General features: G+C 40.3%; 1 protein-coding gene and 1 long non-coding RNA gene across 5 annotated transcripts in view; one reads left to right on the top strand and one right to left on the bottom strand.

Annotated features, from left to right (window-relative positions):
- Positions 1-21450, bottom strand: part of Stacl (SH3 and cysteine-rich domain-containing protein) — a 49649-nt gene that overhangs the window by 13409 nt on the left and 14790 nt on the right. For 3 of the 4 annotated variants that reach the window (XR_011546900.1, XM_070669209.1, XM_070669208.1), the window contains exons 2-7: positions 20139-21394; positions 6488-6744; positions 5671-6069; positions 4167-4420; positions 3531-3642; positions 590-744 (exon numbers count right to left, since the gene is read on the bottom strand). Coding sequence is in view for 3 of the 4 variants with exons in the window: in XM_070669209.1 (XP_070525310.1) it covers positions 590-744; positions 3531-3642; positions 4167-4420; positions 5671-6069; positions 6488-6744; positions 20139-20565 (1604 nt within the window). In the remaining variant the exon portion in view is untranslated. The remainder of the gene's footprint in view (positions 1-589; positions 745-3530; positions 3643-4166; positions 4421-5670; positions 6070-6487; positions 6745-20138; positions 21395-21450) is intronic. The other variant, XM_070669207.1, reaches the window with a different exon arrangement.
- LOC139109841 (uncharacterized) lies at positions 8921-15520 on the top strand. The gene is made up of 3 exons (XR_011546901.1): positions 8921-9624; positions 9865-9904; positions 14245-15520. It is a non-coding gene; the product is annotated as an uncharacterized lncRNA (long non-coding RNA).

Raw genomic sequence — 21450 nt, 5'->3', positions numbered from 1 at the left:
AGGGGGGGGGTTCAGTAACGACGAATTTAAATACGCTATCTACGTGACGACGAAAAGCGATGTTTTAATCTTTGACGAGCATCCGTTATTTCATTTGTTCATGCATACGTTACGTAAGATTCGCAAAAAGTTAGAGCGCATGATTTTGAATAATATCCCTTCGAAATTAAAATTTTTTAGCTGCACAGATAGATCTTTTTTTTAATTTTTTGTTTTGCTTTTTGTTTTTGCTTTTACTTCCTTCCGATGTTATTTCATGAATTTCAATTTGCGCATCCCACGAACGCATCCAGCTGCGCTAGTTTCTACTGAGTGTCGCGAAACAGAGTTTAACAAAGAGCAACACGGATGTGGCACGATCAATGGCAGATTTACGCGAAAAGTGATCCTCTTTCATTTCCGGGGCTTGTTTCGAGGGGGTGTATGTACATACAAAGAGGAAATGTATTTTTACGCGGCGTCGTTCGACGCAAGAAAAAGGAAAAAAAAAATAAAATTTACATCTCCGTCGCGTATGAAAACTTGGTCGGCGTTTCGCGCGGCATGCTCGTGGAAATTATTATTGATAGAAGGGAAATAAGTAGCTCACTTGTCGGACAGCGGCGGTGTCGTGGGCGAGCTCGTCTTTAGGCTTTTGAACGCCTTCAGCCATTTCAATTTGGGACTTCCGGTCGAACCGTTTGACATCTTCCGGCTGGTTACCCCATCCGGTTGACTGGCCTCCCCGCCTCCAAACAGTTCTTTCTGTGATTTATAATTCAGAAAAAAAAATGTACATATATTTCTATTCAGCACATTATCATTAATTTAATAATTGAATCAATAATATTTATTACGTCTTTTAATTGTGTATTATGTACTTAATTTGATAGACCAATTTTATTAAATTAATTTCGATCCAATATATTTAATGAGCGAATATTAAATTCCTCTCGTAGCAAGTTTATGTTTCGTTAACACGAGACAAATTCATTACTAGAATCACGCCGAAATAATGCTCGGAGTGAATACGCTTCTTTGCATAATAATTTGTTTACATCTCTCTATGAATAAGTAAAAAGCAACTCCTACACGTGGCTCAGAATGAGCTTAATTTCTACTCGTGTAGAGAATATCATATCTCGGGGATTTCTCCACTATTATTATAATACACATATCCTCTTATGAATAGCAATAATTTCTTAGAAGATAGCAAGATGACGTGAATTTTACCCATGCGTAAATTTGACGAATGTACGCTTCAAAATTCCGATGTGTTTGATTTAAACAACAATTATTTTTTTCTAAGTGAGACAATAATTTACGAATCATAAAAGTAGCTTTCTTTTTTTTTTTTTTATCAAAGAAAAGTGGTCGCACTGAACTATACATGTATATTATTGCAATTTCATAACGTTGAGGATGTAAGGATTTTTTTGTTCCTCGATTAAAAATAAAAATGTATTTGCTGCAATATGCGCGCTTAGCAACACGTTAGTGCGTCAATACGCCGCCTTGGTAGAAATATTTTTGTAAAATATATCATCGCGATTTGCCCGTTTCTTTTTTTCTTTTTTTACTGCAGTACTGTATTCATTGACAATACGTGCATGTCAGCTTTCATTGATCCTCGTGGTCATTGAGAATATGCTCGGCCATTGTTCAGTGTCGCAACATTAGCCTCTTTGTACTCGACTTCACAATGAATAACTCCTTATCCGTCTAACAACGTAACGTCCCCACGTTTGCATAATCGTTAAATAAATTTGATTAAAACATTGATAGACACTGTGCGATTTTTAAAAATAACCTTTTAAGCCCGTGGTTAAACAATTCAATACAAAATCACATAGATTCTAATTAAAGCATAGGTTAATAAATAAATAAACAGACAACGGTCTCGTATAAAACGGCATGTCACCAAGAAGTTAAGTCCTAATATTTGGAATCAATAAATATAATATTAGGAGCACTGTCAGACACTTTTCAACCAGGGCGGCCTATTCGTCGAGCGAGTCCACTGAATCATGCGGCATTCTCGGTCTTGCGATCTAGCGTGCCGCGAACGATAGTCCACCAGAAAAAGAAATATACTAACGACTCGCGTGCGTAACGTAGTCCACCCCATGGTGCAGGCTGGACACGATCGCGATTTGATATTACGACGGCGAGCGGCAAACGGTAACGCGCGGTCAGACAGCGACGATCCTGCTCGTCTGACCTGGATAGACGGACTCTCTCGGCGAGGCCAGAAATGGATTTTCAGACGCTCGTGCTCGCCGATGACCCAGTTGCAAAGGCGCATGTCGCGCGATTGCGCGCGCCAGTATTTATCCGGCGTTTAGGCTAAAGCGGACTAGTGAATGACCAATTGCCGATGAATGGCCACAGACGAGCCTCCCACTCAGAAAACTTTCGGCAGGCAGGCCGTGTGTGTTCGTCAACGTTGCATTCACGAAGAAATTCGAGTTCGCCGTGCCCGAGTAAACATGCACGTCCCCAAACATTTCGCTAATGCTCTCGCGGATCTGCGGGCGATACTTTCTCGCGTGCCAAAATTATCTCGACACGATTTTAAATTTAATCCGAGTTGTACAACAATGCTTCTCGTTTCTTTCCTTTTCCATTCTGTTTTGTTTTTTTTCAATAATAAATTTGTCTTTCTCGAGGCGCCACCATTATGCGCATTTAATCTATTTCAGAAACGCATTACACGAAATTGAGTTTCACGAAAGAGTAAATCCAATTTGTCAGCATATTTTAACGAATATAGGGCTGCTCGTGATATTTATAACCGCGTAACGTAACTTAACATAACGTAACGTAACATAATTATTTTGCAAACGTGAGATCGTGCTGCTATCAGTTTTATATTATTACGTCATTAATTAGTTACTTCGAATTAATGCGCTTGTAATTATTGCTGGCTATAACTTCGTTACCTTTAACAGACCCGCTTTCTTTTTTTTTTTTGTCAAAGATAGATGATGCAATTTTCACTTTAAGTTAATAACGTGCGAACAATCGAGCACCTCTTCACTGGCGCATCCATCCTGTATACTGCACATAGATGAGGCTCAATGCCACGCGCGGTCGGACAAATTGGATGAAATGGGGAGAACGCGGGAGATAGATGCCTGATCAATTTTAGGTCGCGAACATAGAGGCATTTGATGTAGGACTATCCATCCTAGAATTTCTACCCCAGAATTTCACGAAATCTTGCTCACCGAAGTATTTTGTTCCCGACACGTGTTCCATCGGCGTTATCGTACTTCGCGAACAAGTTTTATATATATATAAAAAGTCTTGCATTTAAATGTGCATTTCTTATTCGATAGAATTCGTATTACGGGTCGAAATAGCGGTATGTACAGTTTTGCGGAATCGTGTTTCGGAACGTCGCAAGTAAAGCAACAAACACGAGCGTGCTTTTTGCCATTGGGACGGACAAAGTAATAAATGTGGCATGTCAGGAGACAAAAATAATGAATATACTACGGACGCTGCATAATGTGGCGTACTAAGCGAAGGACAAAGAACGCGCATACCTGTGCTTGCACCGCGGCAAGACGCAGTTGCGCCACACCGAGGTCGAGACGCTTCAGTGAGATATCTTCTTGCAGCTCGGCTACTTTCGTGTAAAGATTACTCTCAGCGCTTCTGTAATGGGAAGTGATAAAATAACTTTTATCTGCGTTTTTCTTTTTAAAAGATTAAAAGTCTGACGTATTTCTATGCAAGCCTGCCGCGCCGACCGAAACGGGTGAAAAATATCGCTATAAAGGTAACAAACGTTCGGAAGTCGGGAAGCAATTTTGACGAACCTTTTCGCTTCGACAAAAACTGCGCGGTGATAAAAACGCATCTCATGAAAAATACGCGTGTAATAGTATAAATAATAAAAATTAAACACGTTTTTTCTTGAAACGTTTGTCGCGCTGTAAAAAGTCGTTATAAACTCGGGAAAAATAAAAAGTAAAAAAAAAAGAGAAAAAAAAAAATAAAATTATGAAACAAAGTTCAAAACATAATTTTATTAATTATATTATTATTATTATTTTTTAATGTACTTGAGTTTATTATATTTGCGTTATCTTTAAGCAGACTTGTACGATCTTTCGCTCGTTACTCTTCAAGTTACGTGGGAGTATAAAAAAAAAAAAAAATATATAAACTGTACGTACTTGCGTTGCATTCGCACAAGAGCGTCCAGAGCGTCTTGCAGACGACCTATCTCCTGGTTGAGGCTGTCGTAGTCGCGTTTGAGTTCCTCCATCAACGGGAGCGTGCTGGTCCCCGTTGGTACCAGTTCGTCTCTGAGCGTGGGTATTTGACTGATTCTCTCCATCGGTATTTGCTCGGGTGGTGCCGGCGCGACGTACAGGCGTCGCGGCGGCTTCCGCGGCGTCGCGTTCACGGACAGATTTCGCGCCAAGGCCTTAAATAACGTTACATTTACATTACACCGTCTCTTTAAATTATTCGACGTGCCTTATAACAACTCGGGTCCCCTCCCTCCGCCCGAAAACGAACCGAGACGGGATTATATGAGATGTATTTCGCGGGCGGAATAACTGAATAAATTGAAAGTAGGATGATATAGCGCGTGACACATGTGTCACGTAACGTAGAACGTTTCGCAAATTTATGTGGGGCATGCATTACGTAACTTTAATATCTTCTTTCGCTGCAAATCGTATATCGAGGATCTCGTGCGAGGAACTCCAGCCGGCCGCGTGATAAAGCTCCGGAAAAAAAAAAAACTTGGCTCGGCTCGTCACTGCCGGCTTCCGCGTTGATAATCTCGCGAAATGCAATGCGGATAGAGGTGTATGCGTTTAAGTGACAAATCGGTATTTCCAACGATGGCCCGTGATTCGACCGACGGATTCAAGGAGAACAAATCAGGGAATGCCAACGTGTTTGGTCAGCCGGGACAAGTTAACTCACCGTACATACTGAGGTTTGCGCAAATACACGTACACGGACACTCGAACCGGCCAATATCCCGGAACGCATGATCCCGCAACGAATATAACCGGCTTTAATCAGGCGTCCATGTTTTCATTCCGTCTCTCTTCTCCGAATACCGACGATTGTAATCCGCCATCAGATACCTCGCCACCCAGAAATTGGATATATGCCGCGGCACCGTCTATTTGCTTGCGTGATCAATACGTCCGGAATATAATCGTATCGTCGGTGCATCGTATCTGCGCGCGATCGATCGGTTTCGATTGACGTATCGAGCCGCGAGATTGACACGGCGGACGCTCGCCGTCACGTCGCCAACTCGAGAGACTTGTCCTCGTGAAAGAGAATTGAGTTTGAGACGGGAGCGTAATTACCGTCATTACAGGTGTGGCTTTATTTTATCGCTAGTGAAAGCACCTTTTCGTTGAAAAGTTAAGTGAGACAAAATCATAATGACGATTTGTTACAGGCGAATTTTTTTTTCTCTCTACAATCACCGATTAAAAAATTCAACAGATCATTATCTTTAATTGCTTTAACAAAAAGTGAGAGCAAACGTTGCCAATTAATTTTTTTTTCAACTCGATAGGAATATAATGTTCACTTTTAATGATTTAAAACACTACGAAAAGGGAAGGAAAGGAGAGGTGTATTTTTTTTTATATTATATCTCGCGGATTCGATAACTCTTTCCAGAGGCGAACGTATAAATACCTGCAGATCATTCGACGGTATAACCGCTTGCGCTTCCTTGGCCACGACCTGATAGCGTTTGGCTTGTTCGCCGGATCGTTCGCCGGCTGCTTCCGAAGTCCCGGCGACGCATTTGCAGGCTAGTCCACAAAGTTCCTCGTAGACCTCGGCAATCTCGCCCAGCAGCCCGGGCAAACAATGGAACTGATAGCGTTCCGTAATAGCGTTCGTGGCGCGTAGCTGCAGGATATAGGCGTTGTGCGATTCCAAGTAAGCGCGCTTCAATTCCTGTTCGGCGCTGCCGCCGGCCTCGTTGGTTAGTAGCGCGGCATAGGCGCGCTTGTAATCCAATCTGGCACGTTGCAACTTCTCCTCCGTCTTGCTAACTACCTGCTCGTAAGCGTCGCGTTGGACAAATACCTGAGGAAACACGGTACACCGGTATAAATCGAATGGGACGCGAGAGAGATCGGCGGAAGCTCCCGGTCGAATTGAAATACCATTCGAAATTCGTAACACGTTGAAATTGAATAATCGAATAGGTCGCTTGGGAAACTTCACCGTCCACGTTTGCCAGTTTGCAAGAAACTCGACTTCTTCCGTGACTCGGTATCTAAGCGAAGAGAGCTTTGCGACCTGTATCCTTTTATTAGTCCGAAATAGCGAGAGCAATCGCGCAAAGGTGGTGATATCGTCGCAGTAAAAAGAAATGCTTGTCCGGAGATCATAAACCCGACGTAAGATAAAATTTAAGATGTCACGGGTATTCACAAATTTATCCGAGACTTGTAAATTTACATGGGAAATAAATTATGGGGCCTGGGGGACGCGCGCTCACCTTTTTAGACTGTAGCTTTCGATGGAAGCTTGCTTCTAAGGTGGGTCTTGATAACTGCTGCTGCAGCACCGCGGCCAGATCGAGGTGCGAAGCCGCGTCCGCCTCGACCTGCCGCAGCAAACTTTCCCAAACACGTCGCATTCCGCCGACATCGACCCTCGAATCGCCCGATCGACCGCGAAATTCATCGACAAGGCGTCGCACGTTCGCCGAGTGACTCTCCATCGCGGCGCCCAACTCCTGGGCGAAATCGGAGACTGCGAAACATACAAAAGAAAAACATTAATCAGTCACATTTTGATATACATATATATATAGGAAAACTCCATCTCGAATAAGTTTGCCAAACCGTGGAACTTCTTGAAGCGAAAGTTTTCCGTTTGCGATGACTCAAGTTAGTGCCGATATTAATTAATATACTTTCGTTCAACAGCAATTTCAAATAGTTTTTCGTTAAAGTTGCAAGGCTCGAGATATTTCGCGGACAAATCGATCGCCACCAGAAAAATAAACGACTTGAACGGAAATTAGAATTCCGATTCCAGTTTCGTTTCGGTAACAGATAGATCCTGGCAAACCGCCAGTAGAAGATCGCAATTTATGACGGCAAATTCAATGCGCGAGTGTAACGACGCTCACAGCCCTTTACCGTCTACGTCGATTCGATTTCTTCGTCAAAGGCGGTCTTCGTTGCAGTCTTGACACTTCCGAACCGAAAGAAAAATGCTTGACGGCCAAATGTAAAATTACATTTCTTTGCGTCTTTCCACCTTCAGTAGAAATCGGCTCTGATACACGTTATTTTCGACGTATCTCGAGCGGCATTCGATCGGGCAGAATTCAATATTCTCGCCGTCTTATCCAATACCTCGCGCGGAGAAGTTTGAAATATCCTTTTATGGGCGATTCGAATGACCTCTTCGCGGCCGAGAAACGCGGTGGAGAGGATCGTCAAAGAGCATGTTGGATCCTCTCTCGGGTCGTTATCACTATCGTGATAGTGCCAACCCTTTGTGGGATCCCCGCCGCTACCTAGCGCGGCTTATTTTCTCACTTCGATGAACCCGGCTCTTTATCGGAATCTCGAGTTTTGAAATAACAGAATGTAATTTACGGATCTATAATCAGGACGGAGTAATAAGGAGATGAAATATTTTGATGTTACTTTTTGCGGCGTTATTTCTTTTCCCAATACATGCTGTAGTGAAATAAACGCGCTTTAGATATCGACATTATTTCAACATTATTGTATTACATTAATTATTAACGTTTATACATTCATGAATTTATACTGTACCGATTATTATTTATTGGTGGTATAAATCGCGATATTAATGAATGCTATTTGACTGAAATATTAAAATTATTAACTTTGATATTTGAAAATATTCACACGCATACTTGAAATTTGTATGTTTGTTAATGGTGTCATATGCGACTAATTATTGGAAATTCTCGCAGTAGAAGAAGAATCTTTTTGATAAGCTATCGGCGAAACACCTCGTAATTTTGTCGAAATTATTTCTATTTCATTAAAATGCCTTCGAACATTTTTACATGTTAAAAATATATTTTTGTATCGTTTAATTTTTAAAATATTAATAATCGTGATTTGGAAAAATTTTCCTATTTAATTTATACTTTGTATTCGAATTCATTTGAAATGCTTTACACAGTAAACTCAAATTTCGTAGAGTTATATCAGAAGATATCTCGGCTGTGGGGAAATACATTGTTACTCGCGATATATCTTCGTCTACGTTCTCATTATTTTGAGGAGAATATAAGGGAGGCGCAAATCTGTCAAAGTATATATCTTTTTTTTTTTTGCTGGTACAAGAGTACATCATGTGTCAGAACTTATATTATGTGCGTGGGTCTTGACGAGAAACATCTTTCTTTTTAGCGACGCCTAAAAAATAATTTGTAGCGAAAATCTATATTACAAAACGTTGATCAATTTATAAGATTCATTATATTGAACGTGATTATTTTTTTAAATTTCTTATTAGACATTACAAAAGGCACGCTTCTCTTTCACTGTTGCTACGTTAAAGAAAACTGTTTCACGAATGATAATTTTACGCAATGAATTACAGTTGTATTTTTAAATATCTCTCGTGCTTTTAAACGTGATTTATAATAATAATATATGTACATTTATAAATTAATTACTTTCACTTCTCACATTAATTACGTTAATTGCAATCGGTTCATTTAAGCAACAAATATCGCGAGGCGTCCATCAGCTAAAAATTCACGCTACATTAAAGTTAATATTAAATATAATATTCGTCGTTTAAACTCCTCAGTAACAACGCGTGAAACTCCTCAGTAATAACGCGTGAAACGTACTTAGCAAGGGTAACTGTATACACACAACTAAACCGTACGCACCGTACACAGCAGCTAAAGGTCGGTGGGTAGGGGTAGGGGTAGGGGTAAGCGTACGTGCCTAGCGCTACTCTCTTTCGAACATTCTTTCGCCCCCCACTCTACCTACACTCGCACACTCGGCACGTACGCGCTACCTACGCCGCACGTGGCGGAGCTCCATATAGCCTAATAGTACTTCTATTTCGTGAACAAAGATACATCCGCTGAGGCAGATTAACTTATTAGCTTCTGTGATCGATGATTTTCGTGCGGAGAATATCTCTAAAGCGAATACTTTGCCTAGAATGTGCGCCATTACCTAATACGCAGAAGTTTCGATTCGTCGTATCCGGTCTGTGGACGTTCCTGTCCTACGTCGATCACGCGAGTTCATGATTATAGACTTGTAAAGTATTTCTTAACGTGAGAAATATAGTTCCGTGGGCACCACGCGGTAGGCAAAGATGGTCCAGTACTTGGAGCACATTTTTTTCAACCGAGACCTTTCTTCTTTGTTCTCAGACGAAGACCTGAAAAAGAGCACGTGCCGTACTACTCTCGTCGTCGTTAATTAATTAAACGAACCGATTCGTCGGTCCGGTTCGTCGGTTGTTCGGGAATGTCGTATAGTATCGCGCGATTGTAGTTTATTCGGCCGCGATTTTCGCGAGTGCTGGCACGTGGAAGTTCGGTCCGCATTACATCCTGAGAGGAGGACGAGGCCTAGGAAAGGCATCGTGCTTCGTCGAAGCAACGTCGTGGTGAGAATCAATTTTTATTAAAGCATAATATTAATAGTTTGTGGAAATTTAATAACTGGAGATAAAGAAATGTACATTTTAGAAAAGTTTGATTTAATAGAGATTATTCAAGTAATTGGTAACTTTATTTTCTTTACTATTTAATTAAATAACTAATTAGAGACATGGAAAAAATTGTTTAAAGTGATGGATGTTACTTCGAGCGCTTCTATAATTTGTACTTTTATTTTTATGTTACAGTGTCGTCCTGGCAGACATTTCTCTGCTGCGCATCGAATCGGTGAGCTTGAAATATTTTTTTATAATAGCGTTATGGAAAATTATGTACGTGGAAGGAAAATTATATTATATTAAAAAATATAAAATGAATACCTGAAATAATATTAATATAAAAAGTCATGTAAGTCGTATAAGTAGCAAATTTTGCTTTTAATCACTCTGAATACACGAATTAAATTTTGCAAATTATTTTCATTAACTTTGAATTATTTAAACTTAAAAATAGAATAAAACTTATATTATTAAAAAAAAAAAGAAGAGAAATAAAATTGTCTACCATAATTTTCCTGCTGCTTACATTTGATCTCGTTAGGATGATTGGGAGTTTAAAAATACGCGACGGACTTTTACGTAGAGTCTCGGAAAATACGAGAGCATGAAAAAGGATGTATCGTGCGCAAATATACGTTTAGCCTAACAGAAACGGAACGAGAAATATGGCATAACACAATGGCCGTTCAAATAATCGGTTTATCTATATCTCCGACGTTCGTGTATTAATTCGATATCCAGTGCGGCAATTTCGCGGCGAAAGTTTGCGATAAATTCGTGACGAACGCGGAAGATAGGAATCCATGCCAGCCGCTCGATGTGAGCTCTCGTGGCGGCGGAATATCGTTTTTCTTCGTCAAACAGCTCAAACAAACGAAGGGAAGGCTCGACTGGGTGGCATTATTTCTCGAACTGGGCCAAGATAACTCGGGGTAAATCCAATAAGGTGAGCCGTGTTCCACAGCCTCCGAACTCCCGTTCGGGATTACCAACCCATCAAGTAATCCGACTCGTTTTTGTGAGCACTTCTCGTTTAGTCGAGCAACGTCTAAAGCTGAGTTGGTAGTCGTAGACGTCGTTATTAAAATGTCTTTCGTTTGACGAAGATCGATATGTTTGATATACCACCCGCAGATTGTTTAGGATAAGCAGATTTTCGTGGAATAAAATCGGGTAACTGTTAGCTCTCGGAATTGACGATAAGTTTCTGAATAACAGTCTCGCACGGAAAGATAAATCATTACACAAATATATAGTTATGTAAAAGCAATAAATTGTTATATAAATAGTTACATAAGTTCCGGATAACGGAATATTAATTTCACCGTATCACGAATCTGTTTCTGCTGGATACGTCGCGGTATTCGATTATAGGTTTATCATACGTAATTTTCGCAATTATTTTAAATATATTAATAAAATTGATGTCTGAATGTACATTTAAATTATATTTAAATGAGGTAAGAGTAATTGCGCGCGGTTTGTAATATCTAGTTTAATAAAAAATACATGTACGAGTTCTTGAATAAATTTAAACTCACAAATTTCTTTACTGGATAAAGTCGATATTGCAAGTACGTATTTAATAAGTTGTAAAAAAAATTAGCAAATGGCAACAGTTAATTTTCAATATATTAAAACTTGTTGAAACATTTCATTTCCATTGAAAGGAAATTTTATAATTCTCATCTAAAGAGCTTTAGGGTAACGTCAACTTTAATTTCTCTCATACAACAAAATACCAACTCGTTGCTAAGACGTTTCGCGTTGAAACTTTGGAAATTGCCAGGAGAAAACAGCGTACCAAATAAATTTGCGTAGAGGCAGGCAGGCTTGCATTACGTAATTTTCGTACAACGTCGCGTGCAATAAATGCGTTACGTATTAATAAACGAACGTAAACCTCTTTATGCGGTTATACAAATGTATATTCACGCGTCAAGTTACGTCAAGTTGCATAATACGTGTCACCGCGTATTCGCGTACAAATCCGTTGGAATTATGACGAAACGATGGTCTATCGATCACCTCATCAGGTAGCGTCGATAGTGATTTAAGCGGCACGAAAAGGGGGAAAGAGGGGGGAAGGAGTAGACCTTACGCGCGTGCATTATCGACTCTCATTAAGACATTTGCATTAAACCTAAGTTGCTCCCGTTTCGGAAATTACCGTTTTCGGAGAAAATCCGAGATCTCCCGTATAATACGCAATTTGTTCGCTGATCTCTCGCGTTGGCGGATTACGTTAGCACCCCGTAGATCGCTTAATCATTTAATCACCATTCGCGAAAGCCTCCCTACCGAAGAAACTTTGCATGGCGCGTAACATCGGAATCCGTTTTCAGGCCAAATTGCGCCACGGTCAGAAATCATTTGCCGATGAATTTAGTTGGAAAATGGAAGTATAATTACGAAACCAATATAACGATACGTATTTCACTAATATTGAAACGCGTGTAAGAAGAAACCCTTAAGGGATCTTTTTTTATCGTAATATTCCTCAAAATAAATTTTTCTTTTATTTCACGTATTTGATTCTGTATGCTTTTATGTAATGTGAAACTTTACAAATAGTTTTTCAATTTTTATTTACTTGGAAATCAGTGCATTGTATTACAGTAGGTAGTATCATTTGTTATATTTGCGCAGTATATTAGTGTATAATTGATAATATTATACAGTGCGTTACGTAATATTGGTTTTCATCAAACTCAGTCTCATGGAATAGCTGTTATACATATGCATCAATTCCGCGAGATTATTAAGAGAACGTCGTATCACCTAACACATGAACGAACGTTTTGTTGCAAATATTCATTCAATTTGCGTTTCGCGGAAAATTATTCGAGTCTCGCGTAATTATTTTTTTTTAACTCTTAATTAAACTTATTAAGCTTATCCGATTATGGACGACAATCTTTTTTTTTTTTTGCGTGCGCAAACTACGGCGATAGTAGGAAATTGAGTTCTGTGTGAGCGTCGTTTTTCTTTAGTACGAATTTCGCGTGTGTCACTCAGCTCGCGACGATCAAAGTCGTCGTCGCCGCCGTCATCGTCGTCTGAACTCTCGAAGCTATTTTCCACTTTGATCCTTTGTTTCCCCGCGCTTGAACTTTCCAGTATTACGGCTTCGCGTCACGAAATGTAACGCGTAGGGAAATAATTTAGCGAACGAAGAAAACATCCCTCCGCCCGCGGAAATGAGATATTTTCTCTTCGCGGGAGGGGTTCCCAACCTCGTTGGAAAACGTCGGTGTTGGCGCCACATTGTCCACGGTCGTTCCACTTTCGTTACCCCGGCGAGCGATTGCACTCGAAATCGCGCGTGGAAAAAAAAGAAATAAAAAAAAAAATAAAATTTCCGTAGCCATGCACACATGCACACGACGTGCACACCGGGAGGGGCTTTCTCGCCCGAGGAATTTCGGTTAATTGAAGTCACCGTAATAGCGGCAGCACCATTATCGTCCGCCGGGCCTATTTGCGGGTTTGGTGAGGCATACCGCGCGACGAATAGCCCACTTGCCGAGTTCGATCGTACGATACGTCGTCACTTCGCTATAATATTAAACCTCGACGACAGATAAAATTTACTCCGGACCTCGAACACGCATTTTTCATTAAACCAAATATTATAAAGCACGCGCGTTATTAACTCTTGCTTCTACGTTAAAGAAAACTATTTTACATTTAATAATTTTGCAGAAATAAATTCCGGATTGTATGTACAACATATAAATGCATTACCTATACATATATATTTTATACATTATTTTTAAGTGCCTCTTGCTTCTTTAAGTCTAATTTAAATATACATTCGGATATCAATTAAATTAATTTCTTTAAGATGATTACGAGAACTACACCTGATCAATCTAATTGAATATTTTCGATTGATCTAGTAGTAATATTCGACACACATTAAAATAATAGTTGTCATAATATTCAGCTCATAAATTCTTTTAAAGCGCTTTAAAGTCCAAAATGAGGAATGTAAATAAATAAGAGTCGTTGGTATGTCGAGCGAGTGGGTGGGATTGTACGTGCCTCGCGCGACTTTGTTGTTATCGCTCTCACATACCTTTCTCGGCGGTCCAACGTTACGCAAAACGCAGATAGCGGAGCTTTGTACACGTGGATTAGTTGTGCGATTGATCTTTACGCAGCGAGTAGCATACAAAGCGAGTGCTTAACAGAAAATAATTCTAATTATCACGCAATAACTCTTTCTATCGTATCGTTTATCTTGTTATAGTATAGCGATTACTTAATTTTACATTCAAAAGTACTTTTTCTCCCACGGGCGTAATTTTGTCGCGGTAGATAGAACCACCGGAATATTTTATCTAAGTAAAGTTTTCTTTTTCTTCTGTTTAGATAAGAATCCGGGAAAAGTGATCGTATCGTCAATATTTTAATATACGAGCTCGCAGGTCGTTTTTTTTTTTCGGGAGCGCCGCAAACTATTCGGTCGATTTTTGCTCTGCGAATTTTAGGAACGCGAGTGCCGATCCAGGTCGCGCGACAAGTTCCAAGTGATTGTTTTTAAAATGAGCTTTCGCGTTATAGATTCACCCGGTTGCGGTTTTCGCGAGTGACTCATGAGCGGACGGAAGACATCCCAAACTGAGAGGAGGAGGAGGTCCAGGATGGGCAACATGCTTCGGCGGAGCAACATTTCGGTGAGTATTAGTTTAGATTTGCATAAAATTTATAATTTTTTGTTGTATATCTGAATGATCTTATTGTTTCAATATATATTAAAATAAAAACTTTAATAATTAATAGAGAATAAAATTTTGTATTTGAAAAAAAAAGTTAAATTAATTAAATATCTTGTTTTTTTTTATTTATTAATTTTTTTATTTTTAATATTGGAATTCTGATCACGTCTACAATTTATATTTTTTTTTTTTTATGTTACAGTATCATCGTTCCTGTTGGTGTAACTCCGCCGCTGCGCATCGAACCGGTGAGTCACTAATATTTTCTTACGTACATTTGATTGTTATGAGGAATTGTACAAAGTGTACAATAATTGTATTTTAATAATTACTGGCCGTAAGGCGATTATCGATTTGGGAGGGAACTAAAGAATTAAGAACCGGCACTCGTTAAAAATTTAAGGTAGAATAGGTAGTACTTCAATTCCCGTGGTGCCATAGATCGGTGCAAATATGACGCAGGTGGCATTGATACGGAGTAATGCAAGCGATGTCGGGGCTTGTATTCTCTTGACAATACGCGCCTTTTACTGCCACCATCGTTCCGTAAAATCGCCGGCATAAATCAAAGTTATCGAAAAGCGAAATTTAACAAAGAAACACACTTCGGACACGTAAAAGCGCGATTCTGGATCAGTAGGGAGGCGGGAGGGGAAGGGAAGGGAAAAAAAAGTTGGAATCACTCACATTTGCCGTTTTGTACATCGGTTTTGCATCGATATGAGACTGCCTCAGCACTTTCGCGACTATCTCGCGTTACAAGCATCGAGCTACGATAAACATCGTCGGGTATCATCCTCCGCATTTACATTTCTGCTCACCGACGAGCGACCTTGCATCGTTTTGTTCAAAGAGAACTTTTATCTCCGGTTACAACGAAACTGACGACGGCAAAAATTGTGCTCGACTTCGTCTGCGAACGTCAATATCGACGCGTGAAAAATTCAAAAATTGACTCGCAGAAATTGCAGCTCATATACCACGTAATAATGGTAGCGTGAGGCTGTACGTACGTTTTTCCATTACAATCACACGACGAGGTTTCGAAAATAAAATAAGAAAGAAACGTAATGAAATGGGAACAAGAAAAATAGGAACAATTTCAAAATGCGAATGTTATTTTATACATTAACATTTTTTTTCTTTTTTTCTTTTTTTTCTTTTTTTAGAAATTACTGCTTTTACGTTTGATTGACATTTATTGAAGGATACTCGTAGAAATATATTTGACTATTAACTCGGTTTTCCCCTGAATCATTACGCGCTTTAAAACTAAAATAAAACGATTGAAGCAAAGAAAATAGAAACACCTTTGGAAAGTCATATGCGCTTGAGTTCTATCTGATGGGATTTACTTCGTAGGAAATTGTTTCTTATGCATTTTGACCGATATATTTATAGATAGACAGTCATATAAATTCTATTTGATTTGAAAAAGATTGATATCAATTGAATATATCTCGAAATTGAAATGATTGAGAGTAAAGCTCGGACAAGAAAAGATGAATGCAAATAACGTCTTACAGAAAGATATGTCATATTATTTAAAAACTTTTAAATAATGAAAAGTGAGGACACATCTTCCGTATCTTTTTTAATATATTTTTTATCTCTACTATATATCTTAATTACTATAAAAAAAAAAATTAAAAGTCTTTAGTAAAATAAACCTTGAGAAAAATATTTTTTCTTTCTCACTCTTTCTCCGTATTTTATATATTATACGAATAATGATATTTCAACAATATTTAAGTAAAAATCGTACGTTTTTTAATTGTCGTGAAAAAAATTAAATTTAACTGATGCCGAAACTAAAATGTCCGCAACAATAAGCTATCAATAGAGCTTGAGCTAATTTGTCAGTACATAGGAATGCGCGCGACAGATCGATGTTGTTTAATGATTCAGCGTAAACTTTCTCGCTCGAGAGCGCGCATTGCGAGGGCGGTATGGCGCATGGGCGACCGAGGGACGCGGGCAAAGGCCTTTTGATGCCCAGTTACCTGGATGAACCGTATCCAATAACAAAACGTTCTGGTTTAGCACGCGCTTAGCACGGGGATGAAGGGAAGGGTTGATTATGAAAGAAAAAAAAATTGAGATGGCACGAACGCGATAGAAATGGAGGAGACCGCGTTATACAGCGAAACGCCGTTTAGTCAGGGGTTGACCTGAATTCAGGTGGGGTGAATCAATATCCTGCTTGCCTGCCTGCCTGCCTGCTTGCCTGGCTGGCTGGCTGGCTGGCTGGCTGGCTGCCCGCGTGCTCTGTTCGCTTCGCAGTTACCGTAGCAACCAGACTCCTTCCTTTATTAAAATATGACCTATATCGTTTTCTGGATAGCTCCGCGCGTCGCGCATACGCAGCGATTACGCGACGATTATGGAACGATAACGTGAATTATTTCGGAGACGTAGAACGTCGCTTAGAATCGAGCGGCGATCGGCTCGTTCGACGGTGCGGACTAAAGTGTAATAGCCTTCGTGACTCCAAGGGTGCAACCTTGGTACCTTGAGTCTCGCGGGTTCGTTGAACTAAATTGTCCAGTGTCACGCGAGCTATAAACTTGCTCTAGAGCCGTCTCTATCTCTTTGAAAAATTTGCCTCGGTGAACGTTGAACCGACGCTCGACTAAGGTGAATGCGACTAGCATTGCGAAATTACCGAATTTTCCGCGTTGGCGTTGCATTATTGTTACGGTTATCTTTGTGACGATTGTGACGGAATATCTCATAATCTTGTAACGGCGAAGGAGATTTTCATTTGCAGTTAATGCTAACGAGATTTTTAATACCGCTTGTTTGAGAAAATTAACGTTAACGCAAACGTAATTGTTAATAAAAAGAATTAAATGTATTTAATTATATTTTCGTATATTTTAGTATCGTTAAAAGCGATTATTGAGTATACATATATACCACAGCGTGAAATTTATTCAAATTTTTGTCACACGTTCGGGATACGAAGGTAATTTAGACATTCATCTCTTATACATATAAAAGCCGATAGCGATCGACTGTAAAATATTCCGCGGTCCACATTTAGGCTGGCTAATTATCGTTATTGATTTGATTTTAATTTTAATCGCTCTCGCAGACGGGTCGCTATTTCGGGATAGAGGTGCAGCTTTTAACTTTTAAACAGACGTCTACAAACAAAATTCGGCGTTGCTATATTAGCGATGGCACCGGTCTTTGTTTACGTGGTGATTAATGTCGCTTCATCGAATCCGTCGCGTTTCCGTTGCGGATTGCCAGACCGGGCGGCAACGATATTTGGCCGCGCCGATGAACCGAATAAACATCCAGGTCAGCACACGTGATAGCCTCGAGAGATCGCTTGACGCGAGGGAGAGAGAAAGAAAGAGAGACGGAGGTCGCTATACATACTCTAAAATCCGTTACGAAGCGAAGATCTATTTATACCGCGGTAACGAGCTCTTGTGTGCGGAGACTGTGCTCCTGCGAAACGTAGCTCGCGGAATTTCCTCGAGAACGCGCGATGTTCATCGGAGATATTCGAATTTGTACGGTCGAACGGCGCGACGGGCTAACATAAAATGAGTCATTCCTCTGTGCGTGTGTTTGAAAGACAGACGGCCGCGAGAATGTAGCCAAATCAACAGAATAATATACTTTACGTAGCCATTAACGCTGCAGAAGGCTCCCATCCATTCTCACGGGAGCATCTTTACGCCAAGTACAAATTTGAGAGCTCGAGCACGACCGGCTGCTCTTGGTTTTATTCCAAACATATTATAATTTCGAAAAATACTTGGAAATTTTTATTTCCACTCCTTTTGATTTGCAATCCCTTTCGATCCGCTTTTGGCACGTGGAGCCTTCGCGAGTTCTTTTATCATAGGATATATTTATCGAATATTGCAAGAGTAGTCTTTACTTTTGTTGAACAAAGAGGTTTCATAAATATTTTATATTTTTGCTCGCGCGACTTATTTACGAGTTTAGTTTACGGGCGCATAAATCACGGCGAATAAATTACGTTCGACAATTCCCTCGGCAATTCGCCGAATTTCGAGCGTGCTTGCACAGGGCTCGGAGACACTTGCCGTAATCTGATTTTATCGCTTCTTATGCCCGGACGGGAGAGGGAGGGTTTATAAGTTTCCACGATGAAGTGACAGTTCGGAGATCGAGGTCGATAGGTCAGGTAGGATAGCGTGTGACAAAGACCGATAGCCTCGAGTTCATCGGAGTAATAGGCCGCCCAGCCCTACTTAGCTTCCCTATTTCCAACTGCTAATTAATCTTGATCCCCTTCATCCGTGGTCATGGAACCGCACCGATTGTCAAGGGGGAGGGAACGAAAAAGGTCTTGGGCTATGACGAATTATTTAGGTGACGTATACGCAGAAAGATGTGGGCGACGGGAACAAGTGATTAATCCTGCGTCAGACCTAAATGTGTCTTAGCGTGATACATTAAGTAAAAGGTGTCTTACACACGAACTTCGTCCCCGCACTTTATACAGATCGGTCGCTACCACCCACTAATGACGGATTCCTCGACTAAAACTGGAGACAAGAATTCTCATAACAAAATGTAGAGAATTTAATAGCTTTTGTGTTGCGAGCGATTGAGAGTAAATTACTTTCCGCCAACTAGAGAACACAAATTGATAACGGAACTTTATATTCTTCGTTTAATTTCTCCGGAGGTAAACTTTAAATTAATAGGATTTTAATTTGGTCATTAATTCCGAAAGTTGTTTAATGTTAAGCATTAGAAAGTATATGACAAATCATTTTTCTCGACATTCTCGTTTAGTAAAATCGATTTCTCTCAGCTTATTAAACATCGAATCGCTATAGTAATCATTCTCGTAAAAACGAAAAAAAAAAAAAAATGGTAAAGTGGCTCTTAGTGTTTTTATTTATTAATATTTTGAAGTTACTTATAAAGATTGATGGCAAAATAAGCAATATGTGTTCTAGCTTTTAATACAATTCTCAACATAAATAAATTAATATTTTGCGGGAACTATAAAATTGCATTATTTCTATAACGAAATTCGCCATTATATCATTTTCCATATACAGTTTGCCGATTTAAATCTGAGGCATCTTCAGTCGACGGCTATTAAACTTCTGCCAAGTCGGAACATGTAATACTCTAACTCACGTGAAAGTTTGAAGCTGCCAGCAAGTTCTCCGATTATACGGGCGTACGTTAAACATACAAGTAGTGCGAATAATCGACTAGCGATTTTTCAGTTTACAATTTCCGTAATCATTATATGCGGCAATAACTCGGCTATGCGAATATTAATCTCCTAGGAGAAGTCGCGAATAAAAGACCCGGAAAAATACGCTTGGGAGAACGTGAAGAGTGGGCGAGCAATTTTCCTTCTATGCGTGCGTCGTCCTTTTAAAATTAAGTTTGCAGGCATATTTCTTTCATGCTAAGCTAGCAGTACTAGAAACCCGATAAAATGCATTTTCTTAACTTTACCTCGTCCATGTCCTGTTCGATAAGGTATAAACGGTTTATTTATGGTTTTTCATTAACGATGGAAGTGCGAAAGGATATTTCGAACGAGCAGAAAGTTTGCCAAGAAAATAGCTTCGATTTAAGTTTCTGATTAGCATTTCAATCGATGGAATTTCTAAGTTTTCGCTTTAAAAAATAAAAAGAGGTCGAACGGCAAGGTAGAATCTAAACAAGCTCCGGTTGGAAATTGAGACTTGATCGCGGACGGAATCGCGGGGACGTACTTACCCGTTTGGACGAGTTTGAGCGCAACGCCATTGTGCTGTTTGAGAGGCTCGTTGAGACTCGGCTGCGTTAGGTCCTTGAGGGGATGGTTGGCGGCTTCTTCGGAGCCGGAGGCACGGTTATTTTGCATAGTCCTGGCTTGCTGATCTCTGCGTCTTGCTTCTTTTTCACCGGCGTCGTCGCCGTTACGCGCGATTTGCCTTCTGCCGACGGTCTGGCTAGTCTCGCGCTTTTTCTCCTTACGCTTGCGAACGTCGTTCGCGACGACGATTCGCTGCTGATGCGGCTGCGATTGCTGCTGCTGATTACGCTGCTGATTTATCTCCTCGCAGTCGACTTTCACCGGCGCGTTGACGGTTAGTGGCACGAACTCCCGAATCGGATTTTCATAGATACGCAGGAGCTCGTCCGCCGGGTAGAAGACGTACATGCCCAGAAATCGTCGCTCGCGTAGCCGTTATCGCTACAGTTGCTACCGCACCGTTGGCCGCGGTCGTGGCCGCAAACGTAGCCGACGCCGTCGCGGATTCCGCTATCGCACCCGTTGCTGCTGCCGCCACCGCACTTCTCGAATCCGCGCGAGCCAACATCGCTGTCCATCGATGCATTCTCGATGATGCTGCGTGAGGGAGCGGTATCGGCGCCGGCCGCCGTCAGGAGACGCATGATTTTCTTTCTCTCTGAGCGATTCAACCGTCGCCCCCGCGATGTATCGCCGGGTGTCGCGCGTGCGACACGACGCCTACCTTGTTATCGCCGTCGTTGTTTTTCCGCCACGCCGACGCGCCGGTGCACTGCAAACGGCCGTGAATAATCGATTTTCGATCGCGTTTCTCGGATCGGTCGGGCGCAATCTTTTATTCTTTACGAAGAGCACGGATTTCGAACCGACTACGGCTAAACTTTTCCTCATTTGTATACTTTAAATTATTTACTTTCTGCGTCAGAGCATGTATAAGTTTATCTACTATAAATAAAATAAAAACTTTTTCCGTTAAATAATACTTTTTTTTTTTTAATTAATATAAAATGTATATGATATAATACGTTATTTCTGCATGAAAATTCGACCCGTTGATTAATTTCATTTTTTGTTCGTAAAGAAATAAAGTTTGTCAATTTTTTTAACGATCGATCAAATCGATTATTCAGGTTGACCGTTATTTCTTACGATATATTTTATTGGCGGTTGTTCTTGACGAGTTGTGAGATTTGAAAGGTGTCGACTACGTCGCTTGCAGTATCCGAGGCCTCTTGGGCTGAAACATATAAATTTATAATGATGAAGGATCAGGTAGATAATATTTCGAGATAA

Source organism: Cardiocondyla obscurior, linkage group LG18, assembly GCF_019399895.1.
Source record: "Cardiocondyla obscurior isolate alpha-2009 linkage group LG18, Cobs3.1, whole genome shotgun sequence".
NCBI lineage: Eukaryota > Metazoa > Arthropoda > Insecta > Hymenoptera > Formicidae > Cardiocondyla > Cardiocondyla obscurior.
Note: the sequence above shows the minus strand (reverse complement) of the source record. Positions and strands in the feature narration are given on the sequence as shown.